We start from the raw sequence: 25,378 nt of genomic DNA on the forward strand, positions 1-25,378 counted from the left end.
GAATTTTCTGGCAGCTCTAGGTGTTTTAGGATAAAGCCCAAGTTTGCAGCTCTATGCAGATCAGATCTATGCAGATCAGACTAAGCAATGAGTAATGGTGGCATATGATGAGGTAAGTAATTTTGATTTCCTGACTTCACTGAAGTGTTTTAGCAGCATGAACAGTGACTGGAACAAATGAGCAAGGTGTAATCTCTGTATGGAAAGAATTTGTACCCTTTGCTGCTTCTCCATCAAGGAATATAGATACTTGTTTTTTAGAAACAAAACAAACCTTTTTACAAAAGCAAGATTCAAGGTTTGAAAATTTGGGGGGTGATTGTTTTTGTTCGTGGTGTGGTTTTTTTGTTTGGTTTTGTTTTGTTTTTCAGGACATATGGATAGTATAATAGTAAAAGATCTCCAAGACAGTAATTTCTCAGTTGCATAACTGTTAGCCCATAATTACTATTCATTTATCCTTAAAATATTTCTGGAAATGATGATGACGAATTTGGTTTGGTTTCCAGTAGGGTTATTTATTCCATATGCTTGTAAGCTTTTATTTGTGAAATAATGTGTTTTCTCTAAGCTTTGTATTTGCTTGTCTGTAATGGGGTTTGGTGGAAATGATGGTGCTAGCAAAGGGACATTATTCCAGCTCTTTAGTGTTGCAGCTGCAAAAGAAAATGCATTTGCTAGAATGAAATCTACACCATGCTCTTGCAGTCCTGTGGAGAGTCTAATAAACATGTTAAACACCTGTAGCTCCATTTGCCAAGAATCTTCTGGAATTTTATGAGGTCTGAGCTTCTGTATGAAATTGGAGTATTGTTTCCTGAGAAATACTCATGTGTCGGAAAGATATCAGCCAGCTAATAATTGTGGATATTCTTTGAATTGATAGCTCACTTGCACATTGAGGTAGCTAATATGTTGTAAACTCCCACTGGAGTATGGACAGATGTTGCAGACACTTAAGCTAGTGGAGGAAGCTCACTGCTGTGCTTTCAAATACATGGTTATCCTGAGCTAGCCACTGCATCAGGAAACAAATGATACTCGTGCTTTTATCCCAAACATTTGTTTGGGACCTTTCTCAACCTATTTCATCTGCCCTCACTAGAGCAGCCAGGAGATTTGTGAGTGCTTTTCAGTGTCTGATTGTGGACAGTCACTGCTTGCACGTCCTCTCAGACCTGCTACGTAACGTGCAGATCATTTGATCTGGGTTCTTGGCTGGGACATGAAAGGGGAAACGAGGCCAGACAGAAAGGACTGTTGGATGAAAAGTCATACGTGCTTGACCTTAGATGGTGATTTTACCTTGCACTAAAAACCTACTGACGTTCTCTTTGTAATTAGATTGGAAGACTTTACATGGAGTAATTGCCCCAAGGCCTTTGTCACACATAAGAACAAAGCCAAGAAGAGAATTGAAAAAAGCCAGTGTAATGAGTGATTAGGAGAACCTTTTTTGAGAACACGGGAGAAGAGGTAATAAAATATGGGAATGTAGAGGAAGAGAGGCAAAAATGAATTATTGCACAGTATGGATAAATGGAGTACCGAACAACACACCAAACTGCACTTAAAAGGAAAAAAGGAGGAAAAACCACAAGAAGTGAGATTTTAAAAAATGAACGTTCCATATTGTATAGCTTTTCATGTCATGTACTATAAAGAAAGTAATTAATGTAATGAAGTATTAGGCACCCTTATTTTGTTTAGAATGTAATTATAGGAAGCCTCAAACAAATGGGCTGTTGGAGTTAAGCTGTCAAGTCTTCAGTATTCCAGCTGGGATCACCCGCTGGATGTTTGGACTCCTTGTGTCCTCATCACTTCAGAAATGGGAGGGAGGAAAGAACAGCACTGGAGTTCTCATTCACTCAGCAAACTTAGGAATGAAGTTGCTCCATTTAACACTTAAATTCTGTGTTAGTTGCAACACCTCTGTTTTTGTAAGGTATTTAAAATGTCCTTTCATTACTGTGTTGCAACAAAGACCAGCGTGACAGCTCTGTCTCAATACTGTGCAAACGAAAGGCAATCACAAAGCCTTATTTCATATTTTAAAAACAAATTAAATGTACAGGTGTCACCGAATGCAGAACAACATAGAAACTACTCTGCTAGGTCAGTCCAGGGTTTGACCCAGAGAGATAGCCTGGCTTTGACAGGCGTCAACTCAATTGCTTGATGAAAAGCCGAAGAGCTGGGTGATTGTATGGCCATATATCCAGGAGTACCCTCCCAGCTGCTTGTTGCTTCGCCTCCCATGCCGATTCATGAGTTAGGAGAGTTTTGTGTCCCATGATGTTTTTCATCTGTGTTTTTATGTAACTGCTCCCATTTCAGAAGATCTTTGGCAATATGTCCTGGACAATGATCTACACAACTGTGTTTTTGTGGAAATATATTACCTTTTTCTTGCTCATACACTCTGCCCAACATTTTCCTACGATGCTCCCCAGCTCTTGTGTTAGAAAATAGGTAACTGTTCCTTATGCACCTGCTCTGTGCCAGTCCAGACTTTGTAAACCTCTGTCACACGCCAGCTCAGCCAGCTCTTTTCCAAGCTAACAAGCCCTGTGTAACTGTTCACCTTCTGAAAGCTCTTCCTCATCTGCCATGTCCTCTGCCTTTGTAGCCTTGACTGACTATTTAATTGCAGGCTGCCACTTTTGTCCCACTGTTTCTCTGAGCTATGAGGCAGGACTTTATACTTTACTAGTAAACTTTATAAATTTTTGTTGGTTTTGACTTTTCTTGCTCATTGGAATTAGTTAACATATTTTTGTCAGCTTGGTCAGTGCTTTTCCCTTTTTCTACCTGGGATTCAAAAGCCAGCCTCCTTGAGGTATTCCAAATCCTTCAGGACAGTATGAGCAAGCTCATTTCTGGCAGTGCTTGCCAACCGGCAGGTGCCTGTTCACGTAGGAGGACCATGATGGGCAGGATAAGGGTGGTAGACAGGAAAGCAGCGAGTAAGGCAAAGGGCTTTATTTGCCAAGCTAGGTGATTTTTATTTTTTTTCCTCCCTCATGCCATACCACTATCCTAAAGGATATTGAGGAAGGGGTGAGGACCAGCAGTACATGATACAGAGGTTAAGTTTGCCACATGTCTGCCTTTACTCTTTTGCAACATTCTTGTTCCTGTGCCATATATTCTTTCATTTCTCAGTCTGTGGGCTGCTGTTTTCATGACACCCCTTGGCTCCCCAATTCTGAGTGACTCTCTATGTGTTGCAAAAGATTGAGACAGGTGCTTTATCAGTTTACCTTTCCTATGGAATAACTGGAAAGTATAGACAAGGTGAAGGTCTGTTTTTTGTTTGTTCGTGGTTTGTTTTGTTTTGTTTTTATGGTGTTATAACAGATGGTTTGCATGGAGTTTAAAATACCACATCACTGCTTCTGCTTTCTCTTTTTTCTTTTTTTTTTTTTTAAGATGGCTGGTAAAAAAAAAAAAAAGTCAACTAAGGGTAACTAAAATATCCTCATTATGCCCTGATAAAGTGTCCCTTTTTTGTTACTGACTTAAGCTTCAATAGCTACAGAAGCAGCTGGTAGAGAGCACGCAAAACTTAAGGATGGCAAAAAGCTAGTCAATGTTGTTGGCACATGCAACACGTTGTAACGTGGTGAACGCTATTTGAGATCAAGCTTCATGATGACTTAAATGGCTGTGCATGTTAGTAAGAGGCAAATAAACTGTTCAGCAAGAGTTCATCCTGAAGCAGAAGGATGTATCCTGATCTGTTTTAGGTGGGAAGTCTTAACAGCTGGTGAGGACGTAAGTTGAGCAGGTCATTGATTACTTATTAATGAGAAGAGCCTCCATGCAAGCATCCTGTGTCCTTTGTTAGGGCAGGTGTCTTGACATAAATACGGGAAGATCTAGTACTCACAAGAGCTACTATTTATATGTCTATATGTGTATGATGAAAGCATTCAAAACTATGAAAACTTCAAAAATAAGGTATATTGGTATATTTGATTTTGCTAATGGAGGAGTTTTATGCTGCACTGCACAGGGAGGAGAAACTTGCTTTAACTGAAAAAGGTAAAGATGGGGAAGGGTGAAAGCTCATTACCAAAACTACTACTTCAGAAATACTACGGATATGGTCCCTCCTCTGTTTTCTGTTAACAGAAACTGCATGAACGCCCTAAAACTGAGGTAATCTCTTTTATTCTTTAAAATCCATTTTTAGATCTATTTTTCCAGCATGTCTCTAATGTCAGTGATAGTATTTTGCATCATTTTGTTGCCTGAAGCTAACTGGGGAAGAGAGAGTTTTGGACCCATGGACCTCATAGAGTCTCTTAGGTAGCTCAGTAATTTGTGGGGCCCCAGGAAAAAATCAACTGCCTGTGTCCTGAAAAGACGTTTGAGCCAAACAATTTTTCCTGAAAATGGCAAAAGGTAATCTATGTAACAAATGAAACAGGAGGCATGCAGGATGGCCTTCAGGCTGAATTTGAAAAATGAAAATCTAAGACCTGGCTTCAATAAAAAAGACAATTCACCTAAGGTAATTACAGAATGCCTGGAAATGATGAAATGAAAACCATCAACATCTACTTTTCTTGTTTTGGGACAGTGGGCCACCCTGCAGATTGAGGAGGGAGTAAAAAAGCAGAAGTTGCTGGCACTTGAAAATTTAATCTCCACTGGTAAGATATCTGAATGAAGGTGACACAGCACTATTTGTCTTGTAAAAAGGAAACTATTTTAATATTTTACCTAGAAAAAGAGTAAACAGAAACATAAATTACATCTGATGCTAAGTAAGAAAACTAGAATGGCCAAAATGGAGTTTGGGCAAATAACTGCTGAAGTTACAAACCTACAAAAGAGATCTTATGTGTGTTATAAGCAAGATAATCTGTGAATGATTGAGTCTTCTGAACAAAAGGTGTTAAAAACTAGTGTGAGTATAGAAAGACATTGCTGATAAGCATTTGGGAAGCGGTCCCCCTTTTCATGAGTATTTTGTACTTTCTGACTCCGTCAGCTCTCTCTTTACAAGATTAGGATGAATGAGTATTCTTTGCCCTTGATATTGCTCTGTATGGATTCTCTCTTGCTTCTTGTAACTCCTAGCACGCAAAAAGCCAGGGTCTCTCAAGTAAAGGAGCTGCACTATCCCACAGATCACGGTTACGGTCTGCACTCTTCTCTAGGCATGGAGATAAAACCTGAAAGAGTAAATTTTTTTTTTTTCTCTTCTCAACTATCTTTCCTTTCTTCTTTGACCGAAGGGGACTGGATTAAGTTCTCATCATAATCCTTTCACTTGTAGTGCCATTTTTAGTCATTAGTCACATAGACTGCTTGGTTAGTCAGCTAATGAATGTCAGGTCTGATGATTTCCTGGATGTTGAAGGTTTGACTGAAGTGCAGCTGGAGGAAAGTTTTTTTTTTTTTCTGACTCTGATCGGGGGTAGTATGTTGATTAAGATAAAGTAAATGTATTTTGAATAATGCATAGTTAATGTCATCCAATACCCTCTTCCCCCCTCCCCCAATAAAAAGGCAAACAAAAAAGTCAAGTGTTAGCTGGTATGAATCAACACAATTTTAGTCACTGTAATCAGCCAGATAAGAATCTGGTCTCAGAGTGACCTCAGCAAACATCGCTGAGACTTGCTGTGTGGCCACCCTACGAGGCATAATTTTACCGATACGGAGCATGAATGTTTTGTCATCCTTCCTGCACAATGCTGCTGTGTTACACTATGTATATCTCCAGGGAAAAATCTAGACACTGTGAAGTTTCTTGGTAGTGAAGTGACTCTTAAAGGAGAAGGGATGGGGGAAGAGAGAAGGCTCTGAGAAAAAAATACCAGAGGAAGGTGTTACAGCTGGGGAAAAGTAAAACTACTCAACAGGAGCAAGAACAACAACTATACAAACACTGCCTGAATTTGAGTCAAGGTGCCAGGAGGGGTCTGCAATCTTGGCAATGCACTGTTGACATTTCTAGGTGTATGTACATATGTTGTTTGGTAAATGAAAATGAAGTAGGTGTTGTGCTCAAGGTTTTATTTGCAGCTTGCTCTGAATGCTTTTCTCCTTTCTTCAACAATTTAGTGGTGCTATATGGCATAGGATTAGAGAAGTAACTTGTGGAACTAAATGCCAGTATGTAAATGAGGCATAACGATGCCATTATGGTGCTGGTAGTAGGAGGAGAGCTATTTCTAAAAAGCATGTGTGTTTTACTCTTTTTGGAATCCATATTGTCCATTCCACTGTGTGGAAAGAAGACTCATTTCCTCATGCAGGGATCATCCAGAGAGAGGAAACCTCCATGGAACAGGAGATTGCTGGCCAGTGCCAAGGACGCTTCCACCTGGCTGATGTTATGTACTTCTCCAAGAAGGGCTGTGAGGTAGTTGCAGAAGACGAAGTCACCCGACGGTTCTCCTCTGAGGAGCTGGTGTCCTGGAATCTCCTCAGCAGAACCAATGCCAACTTGCACCATGCCAGCTGGCAACTGACTGCTGTGTGGGTCATTGGGATCCTATTTCGGTATTGTCTCCTGATGCCTTTTCGGTGAGCCAGATGTAATTTGCTGGGATCTGTTCTTCATGTTACTCTTTACAAGAGACGTGAAATAATATGCTGTTGACTAGTGCAGAAAGGAGAACCTGGCATGACTTTGTTTTCCAAGATGCCATCACAACTGAAATATCCCTAACAGGAAAAAAAGAAAAAAAGAGGTGTTGAAGATGTACATTTCCCATGTTCCGTATGTTTTATTAGTAATTAATTGGTTTTTAAAATCAAGTGAAACTTTATAGAAATGATCTGGAGATCTTTGTTATGTAAAGTAACAGCTGTTTCAACTGAAAGGATCAGGCTCTACCTGTCTAAGAGGCAGGGAGACTGTATGCTGAACACTTGGGATCTGAAGCAAAGCCAATGTTCAGCGAGCACAGGGCTGGATGGAAAAAAGACACATCCATTTGGAATGTATTAAATTTTCAGACTTTTAAAATTTTCTTTTAAGCAAAACCAGCCTTTATCATATTGACCAAACAGTTACAAATATTTATGCATTCTTGTAAAGAGCAGGAACTTTTAAAATTTCCTTTGATGGGAGGACAGTATATTTAAAACAGCTGCAGTGCACAGAGGCATTTCATAGCAATCAATCACATAGCAGAGCGCATAGACCTGTGTATAAACTTAGATATGCAGCTTAAGAAGACAACATTTATGTAGAAATGGCTTCAATATTGGTTTTGCTCAGCCATTAGTAACCAATGATGTTTAATTTTCATGATTATATAGTGGTTTACTGCTTGGAGTGGAAATAGGTACTGAAATTTCTGCTTAGGTTTTTAAAAATGAAATGATGAGTCCCTTTTGGCACTGAGAAATCTCACCTGTGTTAAAGAACACTACCCACTACTCGCCATCCTCTTTGGACACAATGGCTTCTTTACCATGGGATAGCTTCAGATCAGGGCATGGTGCTTTTTGGAAGATAAGATAGGCTCCAGGCAGCACAAGGTTTTGTACTCAGTGCAGTATAAATTGAGTGAAAACATGTGCTTATATTATCCTGTTTGCTTTAACAGGTTTGTATTGCTAGTTAGATGCTATTAACGGTGGAGGGAAGCATTGTGAAATGGATCAAAGGGTTAAATAAAATATTTTCTTGCTTGCTTTTCCAGTTTTGCTTCTTAGCATTTAATTAAGATTATTTTACTTTGCAGCGTCTGCTTGGTTGTTTTTAGCGTCCTCTTGCTGGTCTCAGCCACTACAGTAGTAGGACAGTTTCCAAATGGCAGGTAGGTGTTTGCTGAGGGCTCCTTCAATTTCTTTTTTTATTTCTTTAAGGATTTGAATTGGTGTGTTAGAATATAAACTCTGCTTGAGTGAGCACTATGAGGGAGAGAGTACGGCAATGGCATCTGAAAGTGGACATGCAATGTCAGCCAGATAGACACTGCTGGCAGCCTGTCTTAGAGTGGAAAATGGAGTATGGTCTAATTGAGTCAGAACAGGGCAAGTAAATCATCTGTCCTGAGCCATTCCATATTAATACTGTGAGATTGTTATGTCCTGTCAGTGCAAAAAACCTCAAATGTGACTCACCAGCTAAATATCTTTATGTTAAATTAATGTTAATGAATGAGTCAATGAATGAGTTGCTTCCAGAGAAAATCTATAAAACAAAACCCAAACTATTATCTTCTTTGCTTTGAATCTGGTGGCTTTAGAACAGATTACAGTAGAAGAATGGAACGCGAATATCTGATACCTGATAAGCTCCTCCTGCGTGGCATCATTAGTGCAATGAATCCTCTTAGTATGGTCTTTGTAATGACAGCTATTGGGAATAATGTGGAGAGTTTACATTACATTGCTCTATGAGTGACTACCTAGAACTGGAAATGTATGTATGGCTTAATTTCTTTTAGAGTTAAATGCTGGCTGAGCAACCAGGTTCAGATGATATGTGCCACATTAGGTGTCCGAGGTCTGGGTGGTCTTGTTCATTTCCACAACAGGTGAGTGGTGCCACCCTGCTCTCAGGGGTTTGGTATTGATTTCCTACAGTACTCAATGTCTCGGGTTTCAGAGCGGGATTCTTATTCCGTTACTGTGCAGATACTATGATGGCGCAATCTGATCCAAGAAGCTGTTTGGACCATCTAGACTCTGTCACGATGCTTGCATGCCCTACTGTGTTTTCTGTTGTGTATTAGCAGGGTATGCAAAGGTGAAATAGTACTGTGTTCTTGGTTAAATATACACTTAGACATTTTTCTCAATGCTTGCCATGAACACGTTATAATCACATGCAAGAACGTTGCCATAAAATCTTCAGCTATTCTATTAGCCGATTTGTTTGGTAACTAATATCTTCATGCTGTCTCCTAAAGTAAGTTACGGGTGGTATTTCAGTAAGTTTTTGTAATATCTTGCTTGCTTAGTTGTGGAGCTTTATGTAATGGAGGCTCCTGAAATATTTTTTTTGGTGTGCTTTAGAAAAAAAGCAGAATCATGCCCTAGTGTCTTTGCTTTTAGAGTTTTAGTGTCCCAATATTCTTTGACGTATGCCTCTATGAATGGTAATGCATGCAGCTAAAATGCCTACTCCAATGAAGTCTCGTATTCTCAGCTAAAAGGAAACTGGTTTTGGTGAAATGCCAAAACTACTGAAATGTGAAGGACCTCTTGAAAGTATAGGAAAGATGACTTATCTGTGGTAATGTACTGCCAGAAATTTTAACATATATCATAGTAATATTAGTATTTTAAAATATATTTTGTATTCTTCCACTTCCTGCAGATAAGCTGTGTGCCTGAAATGCTTTTGTCACTGAGAGTCTTGATTGTGGATGTATGCTCACTGGATGGGTCACCTGATGGGGCCTGTAGTCTGGAGAATAAACATTAAGTAATTACTTTTATGGTTGTCATTGCAGGGAAAATAGACCACAGGAAGGAGGCATCTGTGTAGCCAACCACACGTCCCCATTAGATGTTGTAATCCTGGCCAGTGATGGATGCTATTCCTTGGTATGAACAAGAGAGTTGGTAAATATTGGTAACGTTGAGATGCCCGTAGATGTAGTGTTGGGTAAGAGGATAAACTTACTGGTAGAAAGAGTGGGATTTGATAGCATTCAAACTCATGTTTAGGACTGCAAAATAATAGACACAGGCAGGTGTGTCCACACTTTTGACCAAGAGGATTGGTATAATTTGTGAACAAGCTTAGAAACTGATGCATCTGTGTTCAGAATTTTATCATTTGTGTGTGTGTGTTTGCATGGTAACCAGTTTCTTTTGGGCTTGCAGGTTGGCCAGGCACACGGAGGGCTTCTGGGACTTATTCAAAAATCTTGCATGCAAACCACTCAGCATGTTTTGTTTGAACGCTCAGAAATGAAAGACTGTCATCTGGTGAGGAAAAAGTAAGGTAGTGAGGTGTTTGCTTAATTTTCCCATCAGGTCTAGTAATTATGAGGTCCAAGTGTGAGTTGAGACTGTTTTCACTCTGCATCTCTCTTTGGTGGGCAGCTGTAGGTTGTCATCCGTGTAAGGTTTGGAACTGCTCCATCAGTGAAGGTGCAGGGTGTAGCAATTATCTACTGAACTCTTGATCGTTTGCCCTGTAACCTCTGGGCATTTCCACATTGCCACAATTGCCCTGCCTGCCAGAGGCAGGAGCCTGTTCATTCAGTTTAGAGGCTGATGATTTGGGATGTCGGGACAGAAATTGGAGTTCTGTCAGCACATCTGCCTCCCAGATCATGCCTTGCCCTGGCAGATTTTTCATCAGCTCTGAGCATCGAAGCTGGTTATATCTGCTATGAGTACAGAATAAAGGGAGGCTGATTGTAGAGAGGGGAAAAAAAAAGAAAAAAGACCAAGGTACCACCTAGCTGCTAGAAGCTGGAAGAGCATCCTGGAGAAGTGTCTTAACATGTTTACTTAATGCCTATACTGCTCTTCAGGCCTGCAGTATTGATTCCCGGCAGAGACAGCAGGTTGGACTTCAAGGACGTGAAGAGGATTGACTCAGTATGGCAGTTCTTATATTCTCAGGTGTTTACAGAGACCGTTCTTAGTCATCATAAAACTTCATGAAAGAGGGTGCAATGCAGCTAACATTAAATAAGTGTCTATGACAATTTGTTCTTAGAAAAATGGAGAAGGTTCCTCCATGCTGGATCATCCTCTCCCTCTCTTTCCTTTTTTTTGTTTTAATATCTAATGTTTTGGTTTTGTTCTTTAATGCGGACTGGAGAGGGACTGCATGCTCTTGAGTCATAAGAAAGACAGGCGTCTCAGAAAACAACAGATTTTGTGTGTCAGTAATCTGCTTAGCGGTAATACATTTGTTTTTAAGTGATGCAGCAAATGCAGTCAAATAGTGGCCTATATATCTCTTAACTAATGTGGAGAATCATTAGATACATATGAAACTGATGTTATGAACCTGTTATGAAAACTTGAAATATGGAATATACTTCAGTCAAAAGAAAAGTTCGACTGTGTTCATAGCTGGAACCTGTCAAAGATCAATGGGAAGTGATTTTTACACACTTCAAATACCACTGTTCTCTGGCTTTATGTTAATTGGGTTAAAATGGTGAAATAAAACTGCATACAGTTTTGTAGAAAAGCTACTTTTGCAATTAGCAAGAGAGAACCTCCAAGATAAAGGCCTAAAACTAGCGCACACATCCTGGCTGAGGCTACTGACTGGCCAAGGGGAACTGGGCAAGGGCTTTTCTTCTCCTATGTGAGAGGTAATGGATGTTTAGATTCTTCGCCAAATACATATACAAATATGAAGTATACACTGAAATTTTATTTTCTCTCTGCAGAATTAGAGAACACATTGCAGATAAGACCAACTTACCCATTTTAATTTTCCCAGAAGGTAGGAAACAACTATATTGATTTTATTGCTCTTCTCACTTCTTGCCACCACTGAGTGCAGTTTATTATACCCAGTCTTTACAAATGAGGTGTTTGTTTTTAGTCTGTAGAATTAATTAGCTCTTGTGAGATACTAAAAGTCAGATTCTAGTATTTTACAACAATTTTATGACAGTCTATTTGCTTTAGTGTATAGCATAATGGAAGAGAGAGCAGGCTCTGGGATTATGTTTCAGGACTAAAGCGTACTTTCTCCTTTAGCAACGTAAGTCTCCTTAAGACAGTTTAGGATTCATTTGCTGATACTTTTCTTAGAGTGGATCAAACTCTTCATCTGTATTAATTCTGGCCAGGTACCTGCATAAACAACACATCGGTAATGATGTTTAAGAAGGGAAGCTTTGAGGTAGGAGGGACCATCCATCCAGTAGCAATCAAGGTAACGTATCTGCAGTTTTCCAGACGTGGAAGGATTATTTGCAGAAGCTTCTCAAGTCAGAGAAACTGTTCACGCGTAAACCTTAAAAAGGCGTTTGTTCTGTGTGAATAAGGTACTGAATAAGCCCTGAGAAAACAGAATATTTTCATGGGGTGCAACGTCTTGCAGTTCAGTGCAGTATGGGAAAAGTTTCACTGAGTATCTTTACAGCTGGTTAGGAGCAAACTGAAAAGCACAGTTGCAATTGCTATGCTGCGTGTTCGGTTCTGCCTGCCCTTTCTGTCCTAGGGCTCCTGGCTCTTGTGTGCTCTGGGGATAAAGGCACTTTTCTTGGCACTTCCAAGGCTTTCTGAGTAGCTTTAGCCAAGTCACCCTAGCTCTAGATACGTTAGTTACTTTTTCTGGAACTATAATGTTGCTTAATCTTATGGAAATTGTTAAAACTGGTGTGAGTGTTTTCAAGGAAACCTTTGTAGTCAGCATATATGTATATGACAAGTCTTTACATTTTGAGTAGATCTATCTTGTTATAGTTGAGATGTGTTTCAATGGGTCTGTCACAGTTTGGGGTCCTGCATTGCTTGTAAAGGTTAACTGTTATAAACTTGTAACAAATGTTGATGTGCGGAGGTTTACTCTGAATTCACTGCTGCTTTTAGGAGGTGTGATTAGATTTGCCCCTGATTTAACAAGTTGAACTGTGACTTCGTGGCCAAAAAAGAGCAGCTTACGTGATTTATACTAAGGTAGCAGATCATGCCCTTTCGCTTGTTCTTCTCTTCCAGTACGACCCCCGCTTTGGAGATGCGTTCTGGAACAGCACAAAGTATTCCATGATGACCCATATTTTTAATGTGATGACCAGCTGGGCTATGGTCTGTAATGTGTGGTACCTGCCACCAATGGTCAAAGAGGTACTTACCCTTTCATACATTTTGAAAATGCTTGTAAAACGTTGTCTGGGAGGAAGTCTGTGTTACTACGCACAGTGTGTTGGCATTACGTTTGCGAATCTTTATTGACAACTTAATGGACAAAGGCCAGAAAGCAACACTGTAGTCTTAAAATTAAGCGAGCGCAGATTTATGTGGGTTAGTTTTCTTCAAGCAGAAACTACTGTTGCAGATATTCAGACATTTCCGCATCATGCTCCCTATTGCTCCCAAACAGCTTCTTTGCTTGGGTGCAGCTGCCTTGCATTCCTCTGCTCCCAGAGACTAGAAGAGATATTAAAGTGTGGTTTTATGCTGCAGGAGTCCTGCCCCTCAGCCTGGCACAGACCTCCCTTTTTTACTCCAGAAGTGATACAGAGATTAAGGCCTTCTCTTTACTCCATACTGGGGTGCTTCTGCCTTCTGTGTCCCCCCCTCTACCTCCATCTGCACAGCTTCTTCCCACCTCCTTGTTCCTCAGCCCTGCAGAATATCCAGCTAATCCTTTGCCCAGCAGCTTTACCCCATAACTTGGCACAGCCTCTCAGCCTGCTGCACCTGACCTGACGCTGACAAAGTGGCCAAGGCCTTTGCCCCAGCAGTGCCCCGGGTTGGTACTGCCTACCCCGGTCTTTGCTCAGCCCTAGTCTTGGCAAGGAAGCTGCTGTAATGCATGTATCTTCAGTCCTCTGCGGTTCGGGCAAACAGACTCCTGTGAACTCGCAATAATTCACTTATCCTGAATGCACCAGGCCCCATTGCTGTTCAAGGCACCCCATCCCCTCCAAGGGTGATCCTGTCGGTGTGCTCCCAGCTTCAGACTGACACTGAAGTACCAGGAGCAGATGCATCCCCTGCTCTGGCCGACCTCACGCTGGGTGTTGTTTGAGGTTGCTCCAGAAATCACAGAGCCTCCCACTTAGTTCTTTTTGGCACCGAATGGTGGCAAACCAGGCAGCGTTCCCCAGGACCAGCTGGAACTGCGCTGCAGGTCACATTTGGCTTGTGGGCCTGGCATAAACCCAAGTGCCTGCTGTCTGACACAAAGTATCTCTTTAAGCCAGACATGGAGTTTAAGTTGCAAAGCAGATCATTCATATATATTTTTTTTTTTTTTCAGGAAGAAGAAGATGCTGTTCACTTTGCTAACAGAGTCAAGGCTGTCATTGCTGCTCGGGGAGGAATGTCTGTGCTTCCTTGGTAAGAAGCAACACCTTTGAGGTTGGGTTTAAAGCGTATTTAGGTGTTCTGTGTTCTGAAACATTAGCCTGGAATCTTCTAAAACTTCTTCCAGATTTGCTTTGCTTGGGCTGTAGTCCATCACCCTTACTGACTCTGAGTCAGAAAACATGACTTTATTCCTTGAACAGTTCCACTAGAATAAATAGACTAATATAGTACAAAAAGAGAAATGGAGCTGATGGGTGGGTCTAGCCAGCAGGTAGTATTTGGTGAAAATAAATGATTTGCCTGTTACATGCTGGATTAAAGGAAACGCATTGTTTTTGTTGTGTGGTAAGTCTTGGCAGTACAGATCATTTATCATTGTATTGCAAAAGCCAACATTTAGAGTGAAAACTGCTTTGACTACGTAGTCTAAATATTGTAATGTTTTTTGCCTTGACCTGAAGTGAGCTCAAGGCTGTTTCTTTTCTGTATCTTTCAGGGATGGAGGACTGAAAAGGAAAAAGGTCAAAGAGTCTTTCAAGGAAGAGCAACAGAAAAAATATTGCCAGATAGTAATAGAAAATGCATCTGTGGGAAACGGAAATGTTTGTTAAATGGCATTTATTTTATCTCATTTTTCCATGACTTATCTCCACCAGAAAATGGGCTATTTTTTATATCAAACCCAACACATTTTCCTTCTGTCCCTGTAAGATATTTATTTCCCTGCTGTAAGACACAGCAGGGAAACTATAAAGAGAAAATATTTTGTATTAAATAAGGGTATAATTTTGTAAATAGGAAGACTTACAATATACTGGTAAAATTCTCTCTGATGTTGAGTGAGAAGAATCTGCAATGAAATTACGCAGGTTCATTAAAACACCATTTTTTAAAATCTTTGTGTTACCCTGAAGACTTAAATGGTAACTTCTTAACTTGTAATAAAACACCTCTGTACTCTTAGCCTCTGTCAATGACTTGGACTAGCAGTTTTCCTCTGAGCCATAGTCGCTGTGTTGCTGCAGAGATAGATCTCCTGCTGTCAGAAGACATTAAGCAGTTTGCCAAAATACATTTTCTGAATTGCAAGTTGGAGAGGTAGTGTTGGATGACAGAGGGAAAGAGGGAAAGAGGCAGGCGCTGACTTTCCCCTCCACGTCACAAGACCGGGGATGGCATGGTAGGAAGTTTTCCAGGGTTCCACTGACAAACAGCAAAACAGCGTCCAGGACAGCGTGTCCCTGATGCCTGGGCGTGTGATGCTGGGCTAAATTAGTCACAGCCAATGATGATGTCACAGAAAAATATATTTTTAAATTATATTATGTCTTCTGGTTTTGCTATATCCCTTTCTGTGTCTGTTTCTATGCATTACACAAATTGAAGAAAACCTATGATGTGATCTCTGTTATCCTCTGCTGTAATCATTTCTGGATAGCTTGTGTTACTGCTTTGCTCTCTGACAAGCCCACCCTCCAGAAATATATAGAACAAGTGCAATTAAGGAATCCGAGACGGAAATATTTCTGTTACCTATAGTATTTCTTTATGTAAAATGTTTGCTCTCCTGTTAAGTAGCTCCTGCATGGAGGAATCTGGCTTCTTTAATGATCTGAACGTCACTAATGAAGCACACACGAATAGGTGTTATTTTGCCCAAGTTGCTTTAAGGCAGATGAGTTGGTAAGGACAGTTAATCAGGTTTATATGACAGCAGCCCAGTGACTGAGGTCTCAGCAGAGATGGAGGACCTGTCGCGGTGAGCACAAATACACCCTGCAGAAAGATGGGTGCGCGGATGTAACGCTGCCCAGCCCTGGGGAGGCTAGAAAACTAATATTTGAGGGGGGGCTGACAGAGGTGATAACCGCCCTGCGGCTGCATGGTGCAGAAGCAGCACAGAACTGAGCTCTCCTCTTCTGTGGTCAGGCCTGGCATATCGTCCCTGGGTTTAGTTGCTACAGGTATGTGAATTCTCTTGGTGGATCAGTCAGTCCAAATTTCGGTGTCATAGGTAAGCAGTAGGAGAAACTGCCCTTTTAAAAAGCTGTTAGCCACCCAGGGTAGGGAGAGTGCTAGCAGTACATCTACAGGGGAAAACTGCGTCAGGCTCTCCTCTTCTGAAAGAGGTCTGCTTGCTCCCAACTGCAGTAAGCTGTGCTTCCATGTCTGTTGAAGCTGTGGATTTAGTTTCTAAGTATAAAAATCTGAAGAAATGTGACAAACTATCATGCTAATTGTTAAATCTCTTCAGTGTGACGGAGTTTAAAATTGGGCATTTTTCCCTGTGTGTGACTGATGCCTGAGAGTCGCTAACAGAGACTGCAGTTGTATGCCAGGGGTTAAGACCAGCGTTGGGAGCATCCTTCCCGCACTCCTGTGTGCGGCCTTCCTGCTCAGAGGTAAAAGGGGAGACAGAACGGGCAGAAAGAGGGGCCAGAGACAGGAAAAGATGGGGAGATAAAGAACTACTGTTGGAACAGCTATTTTCTCATTTGGGCTCTGCTTCTGTAAGACATTAGGAGATGAAGTGCCTTTTTTTCCTGTCCTGCAACACCTCCCCAGCTCACCAAAAGAAGAGCCCTTGAATGTGTGATCCTTGTTACGGTTATGACTCCAAGTCTCGTACAAGTATAGCTCAGACCTCTGAATGGACGAGTGTTACCTGTCACTGGTTGAGCTGTGGGAGGAATGGTGGGTTGTCTGTATTTTCTCTGCTGTTTTTTGGCTGTCTTGACAAAAGAAGCTAAAAAATTTGTGAAGTAGGTACTTACATATAGAATAGGGAAATTTAAAGCAAACGATGAACTCGAGAACTTGTCAATGAGAAGAGTGAGGTGTGCTTTGTTAGCTGCCGGTAAAAATGCCAACCTGACTTGAAACAAAGACTACTTTGTCTTGCCCTGCTTTAAAGAAATGTTGCTGGTTGTTGGTTGTGCTTTCTTGACCTACCTTCCATCTCCCCCTTTCCCTTCTCTTGGTATTCTGTATTTCATTTGCATTTATCAGCAGTAGCCTTGGCAATTGCTTTTAACTGAAATTGTATACTGCCCTTAGAGTGCTAAGGTGGTGGAGGAATTGATTGTTTTCCAAAAGGACACCACAGGTAAGCGAGTCTTCCTCCTCCAGCAGGAAGCCTGGTAACAGTGAAAAGAACACGTTCTCATGATAACGTGGGAGTGGGAAGTTGGTAAACTGCAGCTTATTTTTCACACTCAGAGAATTCACACTTGTGTTACTCTTCCTCTTTGCTTATCTTCCACTGGTCTCGCAGGAACCAGGCTTCTAAACTGTTTGAGCTCCTTTTTTACTCTGTACCTTTGCAGGATCAAATATAGCATGGTCTTGTGCTAATTTATGCCAAGTGATAGGCTTAGATGGAAGAGAATGAATATTTCACTGGATCAGGCACTCAAAAAAGCAAAACAAACCAAACCCAAAACCAAATAAACACTTAAAATCTGTGAGTGTAAGTAGTCTTTTTTTTTTTTCTTTTAATTTATTTGCTAGCTGTACAAGCTACACCGACAAGATGTATCATCATGCTGGAGAAGCCTGTGGCTCTGTCTTCCTCAAGAGCACAAACTTTCTCTGTTGTTTACCATTTAATGTATTTGCCCTTCAGCTCCTTACCCCGTGAGCCTTGCACTTTTAATTGACTGGGTGGCCTCTTACCCAGGTAAAATACGAGGGCCTTCTGATACAGCTAATCAGCGTAGGGAAGACCTACATTGTAGAACACAGCCTTGCTTTGGAAGTTGGTGCTGCTGGCGAATACCTACGTATGAAGCATCTAAGTGATGTTAACTGTTGCTGTGGCACTAATGTGTCACGTTGATGAAACTGAAACAAACCAAAGCAGTCCTAGGTGCGTTGATCCCAAACTTCTGAGATGCCTAAGACAGTGGGCTATGAGTTGAACATAAAGGTATATGTTGGAAGGAGTGAATAAAATCAGGCCCTCTTGCTATGCGGGTGAGTCAGAGACAGAGAGTCAAAATAGCTGCTTATGCTAACTTTTGAAGACATCGCTATTTGATCAGCTGTGTGGATGGAAAGCCCGATACATTTAATAAACTCCACCTTTAGGTCCTCAAGAAAACTCACGCAGCACGCCCAAGGTGCAGGGCAAAATCTTTGTAGACAGCGTGGCTCCTGGGGTGGCCTGGGACCTTAAGTCTCTTAGGTGCTATCCTGCTTCTGCGCTGGGCTGAAGGCTGGAGCTGTGTCCCCTCCATTTAGCATCCTGAAGCCTTGAGTAAGGAAGGGCAATTCTCAGAATCCCCTAAAGGCTGGGTCACTGTGTCTAACATGCCTCTCCTTCCTCAGGCAGGCTTCCAAAACCGGAGCTTGAGAAGGAGTCCTCTGAAAGCATCTTTTTGGATGTTGACGTTACTATTACCTAGGTTTTCCCTGCTTGGGAATAGAACTTGTAAAGGTGATTTATGCTTTGACCCCTTTAAACTTAATGTGCCGACTGAAATAGCTTCAGCATCTGGCTCATATTTCTGGGTTTTCATCTCTGGACTAAGGAGAGGTTATTTGGACGTTACCACTATTCATGTTTAAAGTATATTGTGCTGCTCTGCTACAAGGGTAAAGTAACCTGAAACAGGTTGTAACTATGCAGCGTTAAAGCAGTGTAAGGTGAGTTTCTGTGTAAATGACCATCATTGCCTTAATGCACTTGAGCTGGGTTTTTTAGACGGGTTCTCTAAATTTCCTGGGCCTGCAAGAATGTGTGTGACTCAAATACAGATGGGACCAGAAGTTTTGAGGTCTCTTTTTATATATATAAATATACATATTTTTTTCTGTGTGTGTGTATATATACACACACTGTGTACGTATATAAAGGGATGCCTGAATGCCTACTACCTATTAGGAGCACAGCACACATGTGAGAAACATGAATTAATTGTAATGATAGAAATGTTACGGATTATTAGAAGACGTAGTGATAAGCAACTTAGTGACCTCTTGTACTCTGTGAGAACTGAATCAGAGTTTGCTAAAACATCTAATATTCTTTCACTGTAATGTACCTGCATGTTGAGACTGATTGATGCAGCTTAGAGTCCTTTATGCTCTTGATTCCAAATGTCATTTTCGACAGCTATGTCGGATCTTTGGGAATGTCTGAAAAGCTCTTCTCTCTCCGACTTCTGCTGACGTGCTCTAAGTTATTGGGAGACACCTCTTTTTCCTGACTCGCTGGTTTTTTAAGATGTTTCAGTACCTCCATGCATTTTAAGACATGTGCAAAGGTTGCCATCTAGTGATGTCTAGTCACTGGTAGCAAGCTCTCCCTTGCACGGCTGCCTCAACGTTTCATTTAATGCAGACTTGCCCTACGTTCCGATAATGAGCCTTTTATTTCTCCTACATTTCCAGGAAACCATGAAATTGTAGAAATAACTCCGCATACCCCAAACACCAGATCTTTGATTATCGGTCATGGTGTACTACCAGCAAAGCTTGTGCTTGTTCTAAGTTTCAGTAGCCTGCGTTGTGTGGGTGTCCTGGTTTCAGCTGGGATAGAGTTAATTTTCTTCTTAGTAGCTGGTATAGTGCTGTGTTTTGGATTTAGTATGAGAATAATGTTGATAACACACTGATGTTTTAGTTGTTGCTAAGTAGTGGTTACACCAGTCAAGGACTTTTCAGCTTCCCATGCTCTGCATGGCGTACAAGAAGCTGGGAGGGGGCACAGCCAGGGGGCCTGACCCACATTGGCCACAGGGCTATTCCACACCATATGACGTCATGCTCAGTATATAACTGGGGCGAGTTGGCCGGGGGGGGAAGGGATTGCTGCTCGGGAACAGGCTGGGCATCAGTCAGGGGGTGGTGAGCAATTGTGTCGTATATCACTTGCTTGGTACATTATTATTGTATTATATTATTATTATTATTATTATTATTACTACCACTACTACTATCATTCTATTTTATTTTACTTCAATTATTAAACTGTTCTTATCTCAACCCAGGAGTTGTCTGACTTTCACCCTTCCAATTCTCTCCCCCACCCCACTGGGGGGGAGTGAGTGAGTGGCTGTGTGGTTCATAGTTGCTGGCTGGGGTTAAACCACGACAGTGGGGTTTCCCCAGGCCGTCTCTTCCCTGTGACAAACCAAAATCAGAAATACTTCTGTCCTTTAGTTGCTTCAAAATCAGATACGGGTCTAACCCCGAGCTTTTATCTGTGTTTTAAAATGCAGTAGAGGCGGCAAGCCTGGGATGTTCCTGAAGGCAGCATGACACTTGCCTTGGCTGTGGTGAGTTTCCTCGGTACCTTGATGCTGTTTGCTCCTGATCTGGGACGGGGGACACTTTCAGAAGAAAACATGATTTCAGGACAATAAGGGAGATGTTCTGAACCGGCTTCCTAACAGCACGTGTTTCCTTGAGCTGTAGTGAGAACAGCGAGCAGGTAGTGCCGAATTCGACAACCCCGCGTTTTACTCCAATTCTTCCTTGTGCAGCCTGCCCTGAACGAAAGCGAGGAAAGCAGCCTGGGCAGCTCTTCACCTCGTGCTTGTTTTTAGCCTCAAGGCACTCTAAGGAACATATTTTGATTATGTGTGCAGTTCGAGGCCTGATTTCAAGTAGGCCACTGGAGATAGGCCAACGGAGATATGGATGGGACCTCTGGGTTTTTTAGCCCCTCTGCGGGATTTGATTTTGGAAATGTTTGGGCTGAGATGAAATACCCATCGCTCAGGCTCTTTTGAGCATGTTTCCCAGCTGTGGCGCAGATCGTGGAGATGACCTGGGAGAGGTTCATAGGGTCGTTTGGTTTTGGAAAAGTAGACTTAGAAGTTAGTGGATATACAGTAGAGACAGAGGCCTTCCTGGCTCTTCGCTTTTATTGCTGTTGTGCAGACAGGCAGGACCTTAGTTTTGTAGCCATTTCTCCTCTCCCCTCCTCCTCCTCCTCTGTTTATTATTCTCTTTAACGATGGCTCCTCAATTAGTGTACCAGAGTCCTTTGTGAGCCGGGTTCATCGTGATCAATTGTCATCAAGGCCAGCGTTTAGTACACCCAATCAATGATGTTCTATATAATGGCCGTGGTATTGACTGATTTCTAATTTTACAGTATGTTGAGCCCTGTTGAACTCTTTTAATATGATAATTGCTTTACTAATCAGTAGTCATGATTTGTGTGCAATTGCAGATTATTGACATCAGTTGATATCCCTTGATATTTGTATTTGACTACACAAAAGATGCGTGTGGTGAAAGACTTTTAATATCTACATGGTGGATATTAAATAGAGTAATATCGGGGAAAATACTATATCCTTGCACATTGGACTTTCAAGAAATAGGTTATTAGATAATTTAGACAGGTATGTTTCTTCTTTTTATATGGGATAGCTATTAAATACTGCCTTTTAAGTTTATACACACATCTATTAAACAGCTTATTTTGTAACTATGTCATAAGCATTCATTTGTTCATACATTAAATACTGTGTTTATCAATTATATAATAGTTTTTTTTTTTTTAAATGCTCATCGTATATGGCTATGGGCAGCCTCCTTTACTCGTATAATTTATAACTTTACATAAGATGTAAGCACTGTATGTTATACTTCCAAAAACCACTCCATTTGTCTTGTGGTTTATTACTATCATTTTATAAAATACACCTACAAGGGATTACAAGGAGAGATATCGATACAAAAAATACATTTATCTTAGATTTCAGCTGAGGCTGATTCCCATCCAGACGCTGTCTTAGACATTTGGGCTTTGAAGTAAACCTTTGCACGTTGCACCCTCGCCCTTTGCATTGCCCGCGTGACTCGGGGATCTGGCGGGCGCATCAAGCGCACGCCCTGCGCTGCACGGCCCGCGCCGGGGGCCAAACGGGGATGGGTGGCTCCGGCTGCCGGACCAGAGGTGGCAGCGCCGAATGCCTGCCTAACGCTGCCAGGAGGACTAGAACCTTATTAATGCTCTTTTGGGAAGTACAAGCCTTAATATCACTTAAGAAAAAAAAAAAGGCGAAACAGCAAGCTAATTTACTGGACGTCAGCATGTTTTGTCCTTCTTTAAAATACTGGCGTGAACAGAAAAGTACAGTATCATTTTAAATGGTAATTTTGTTATATTGGAAGCTTAAGTCATTAAAGACATCATGAAGTTCTGGAGTAATACAGATATATATTTTTCTTCTCTCCAAGTGCAGTAGAAAGCCGGGCCGCCAGGCCTCAGGCCGTGGTGGACAGTAAAAGGAGGTGCCATCCTTGTGGCGTGCTCCTGGTGTTGATGCCACAAATTCTCGCGTGTCTGCTGGGTTGTCTGTTTGTAGCATTTTGCCTCTGAAGATGGTGCCTGCATCTCCTCCTGTGCTTGATGCACAGAACCGCTGAGATACTCACAAAACCCCTTCCGCATTAACACAGTGGTGAAGGTTTCCAGGTGGCTTCGTCAGTTGAGCACAGATGCTTTTAAGGTCATGAAGGGAAGACCATTGCTGAATTGCCTTCTGATGCTCCTCTACCGCTACACAACCAAGCTTTAAGTATGCACTTAAACATTTTCTTGTATAAAGGCCAGCATATTTAGCAACTTGCAGGAACGAGCACTGAGACGTCTCACTGAAATATGTGCAAGTGTATTGCTTGCTAGAAAGGTCTCATGGTCCTGTTTCCAAGACTAAGGAGGAGTCTCAGCTGTTATGCTCCGAGTAATAAAATCCTGCTGCAGATGGAAGGCCAAATGACCACAAAGCCTGTGCTTAGGGTATCCAAATGAAAAGTGCTGGATGCTGAACACCTGGGCACACTTGCCCCTGGGATTTATTCGTATGACCATCGCATTAGAGGAGATCCCTCTCATCCCCCTCCAGCGTTAAAGACTCAGTTTCTCACTGAGTCACCCCAGCGTAAGACCTTTGAGACACTCAAGGTTGCGTGCGATGCATGCAGTTTCTGTGGCCTGCAGTTGTCTCCACTGCACCGTGTTTCCCGTTAGCTGTTATAGCTAGAATCTCCCCCGTTTCTGCTTTCTTCTGTTAATGGCCTTCTTGCGTGTTCACATTTTCCCACTCGCTGTAAGGAGAGGGCAAGCTTGGGGCTTTTAACGGGGTTTCAATTGTAGCTGGATTGCCGAACTCTAGAAACCTAAATTTCTAAATTATGGAAGTTAAATTTTTGGAGGTGGGGCATGCCTGGGCGCTGTGTTTATGAGGCGCACAGTGCTTATGAGTCCTCATCCTTGCTGGAGACAACACACAAGGCTGCAGCCCATCGATACACACTGCTAGGCTTAGAGGGTACGTAGAAGCCAGGCTACTTGTATTTATTTTCAGTGTAATAAGAATTGGAGGTCCATGATAGCAGAAGGTAAATTTCCACTTAGGTTCCCGGATACAAAGTGAGGCTGAAAACACCTGACTCCTTGTATAAAGGCTATCAATTTTTATTGATATATATATATCAAATACAGCGGTGGAGAGAAAGCATGACCTGCCTGCAGCCACAAGACAAATGAGAGAGTGCAGAATTCCCCCAAGTGGTTTGCTGGCTACCTGCCATTCCTCAACACCAGAAGATAAAAGGGAGCACTAGGATAACTACCCTGACCCTATTTATTTCCAATAAAATACAGATATTTACATGAGATGAAACTGTTTGATATTCTGAAGCTGCCCAGCTCCAGTGACAGGAGACAAATGAAAACCCACTTTTTATTAGATCTGAAATCTGAACCTACCAGAAGCCAATAATGCATGCAATAACTGAGCAAAGGGAGAGCGTGACTGCCACATGAGGTGACACAGTCCAGGCTCTCTTCCCGAGTCAACAAGATTTCCATCATGCTGGAAACCAAGTTTGCAGCCATGCTCCACACTGCCAAAACTCGATAGGCTCTGATAATTAAGCGGGATAAAATTAGCATAGCCAAAGGAACGTAAAAATAAATCGTTCAGAAAAGCAGTGTGGTAAGATTGATGAGGATTTTACGCACGCTTTTTCTCAGTCTTTGATAGAGTCCAACCCCCCGTTAAAATCATGCATTACGTAACATAGCCGTACTTATTAAGGCAATAAATGTAAATGTATTCTTACTACAGACATGCAAATACATTATTACTAGTGTTTATAGAACAAAAATTAAGAATCTTGACAATTTCTCACAAAGTTAAAAAACAAACCAAAACTTTTTGGATCCATTTGGAGCACCGGGTTTAGATAAACTTGAAGCATATAATTTCAATTTCAAGACCGTTTTCTTCCAAGTTATCAACTCTGATGTATTCTCATGGGATGATTCTCATGGTTTGCACTTTTTACTGGAAAATCCTCCGCTGGAAAGCATGACTACATGTAGCCTTTGTACATAAAATAGGCCTTCAAAAAATGAAAGCATGGAAAATTGTTAAAACTAGCACTCTCCCTGTGTCTTCAGTTGAATCCTGCTGTCTTACCCATGCTGAAAGCATGGTCCTAGTGCTTGCAGGAAAAAAGTCCTCCTCTCTTAGAAAAACAGGCTCACTGGTAAAAGTGAGGCAGAGAAATTGTATGTTCTCACAGGCTACAAAGCAAACAAATAAAATGTAATGACGGAATTTATTTGAAACTAATTTATCACTAGACAGGTGATCAGTGGTTTATAACAGCTATATCTTTTTAAAAGACAAAGGCCATTTGGCAAAGAGAGCAAGCTGCTTTTTTTAATGCGTCAACAGTTTTTGCAGTTAACAGCCAGCTATTCCTTGATGGGAGCGCAAGATATGTGCAAAGGATGAACTTCAGCACATTCGTGACAGGACTTTGCCAGCAGCTCTCCCGCTAGGAGGAGGCTGCCAGGTTAGCAGGCATGTTTCCTCCCTGCTGGCCCAGGCCGAGAAGGTGGTTCTTCAAGCAACCCAAGAACACAATTGATTTTTTTTCCAAATTAACATTAATGGCTTTGTGAATTATTCATGCAAGTGTGGAGGGGAAACCTGCGTGCGGTAAAATAAAGTTTCTGTTTACGTGTGAGTCTTGCCTCTGTCCTGCTTCTGTTCAGCTTATACAGAATGGCTGTCCGCGCCTAAAACTGCCTCCTGTCAAAATACCTTTTTGCCAGCGTTTTTTCCCCACCAGTCTGTAAGGACAGCAGGGATCAAACCAGCCACCTTCCCCTGCTCTAAAACACAAACGTTGGCAGAGACTGCTCCTTTCCTACTACTTGTTTATTGAGCCTGCAGACAGTGGCAGTAGGTCCAATAGCCAGGCTATTGCAGCAGAAAAGCAATGCCTTAATTCCACGTGATGAATGCTACATGTAGAGGTCTCCAGAATTTTCTTTTGATGCTTCAGGGACACGGATGGATTTCAGCCCTCTGAGACTCAGGAATTTGCCATATGCCACCAAATTTGACGTACACTGTGCTGAGTCAAGACTTCTTTGCATTTTACTAAAACAGAG

The 25,378-nt window shown here is 41.7% G+C and overlaps 1 protein-coding gene across 11 annotated transcripts in view; it reads left to right on the plus strand.

The window, feature by feature from the left end:
• Positions 1-21,292, plus strand: part of LOC104014885 (glycerol-3-phosphate acyltransferase 3) — a 29,860-nt gene extending 8,568 nt beyond the window's left edge. For 4 of the 11 annotated variants that reach the window (XM_087735720.1, XM_087735717.1, XM_087735716.1 and 1 more), the window contains exons 2-12: positions 4,592-4,664; positions 6,279-6,549; positions 7,719-7,793; positions 8,427-8,516; positions 9,438-9,531; positions 9,814-9,929; positions 11,349-11,404; positions 11,757-11,842; positions 12,628-12,756; positions 13,895-13,974; positions 14,441-18,684. In XM_087735720.1, the coding sequence (XP_087591846.1) occupies positions 6,305-6,549; positions 7,719-7,793; positions 8,427-8,516; positions 9,438-9,531; positions 9,814-9,929; positions 11,349-11,404; positions 11,757-11,842; positions 12,628-12,756; positions 13,895-13,974; positions 14,441-14,555 (1,086 nt within the window). In that variant the 5' untranslated portion in view covers positions 4,592-4,664; positions 6,279-6,304 and the 3' untranslated portion in view covers positions 14,556-18,684. Of the gene's footprint in view, positions 1-4,591; positions 4,665-6,260; positions 6,550-7,718; positions 7,794-8,426; positions 8,517-9,437; positions 9,532-9,813; positions 9,930-11,348; positions 11,405-11,756; positions 11,843-12,627; positions 12,757-13,894; positions 13,975-14,440; positions 18,685-20,168 lie in introns of those variants that run through there. The other 7 variants (XM_087735723.1, XM_087735721.1, XM_087735719.1 and 4 more) reach the window with 3 other exon arrangements.
• Positions 21,293-25,378: the final 4,086 nt, after the last annotated feature.

The sequence above is a fragment of the Nipponia nippon genome, unplaced genomic scaffold (genome assembly GCF_047370975.1).
Source record: "Nipponia nippon isolate SJK-2023a ecotype South Korea unplaced genomic scaffold, ASM4737097v1 scaffold_6, whole genome shotgun sequence".
Taxonomy (NCBI): domain Eukaryota; kingdom Metazoa; phylum Chordata; class Aves; order Pelecaniformes; family Threskiornithidae; genus Nipponia; species Nipponia nippon.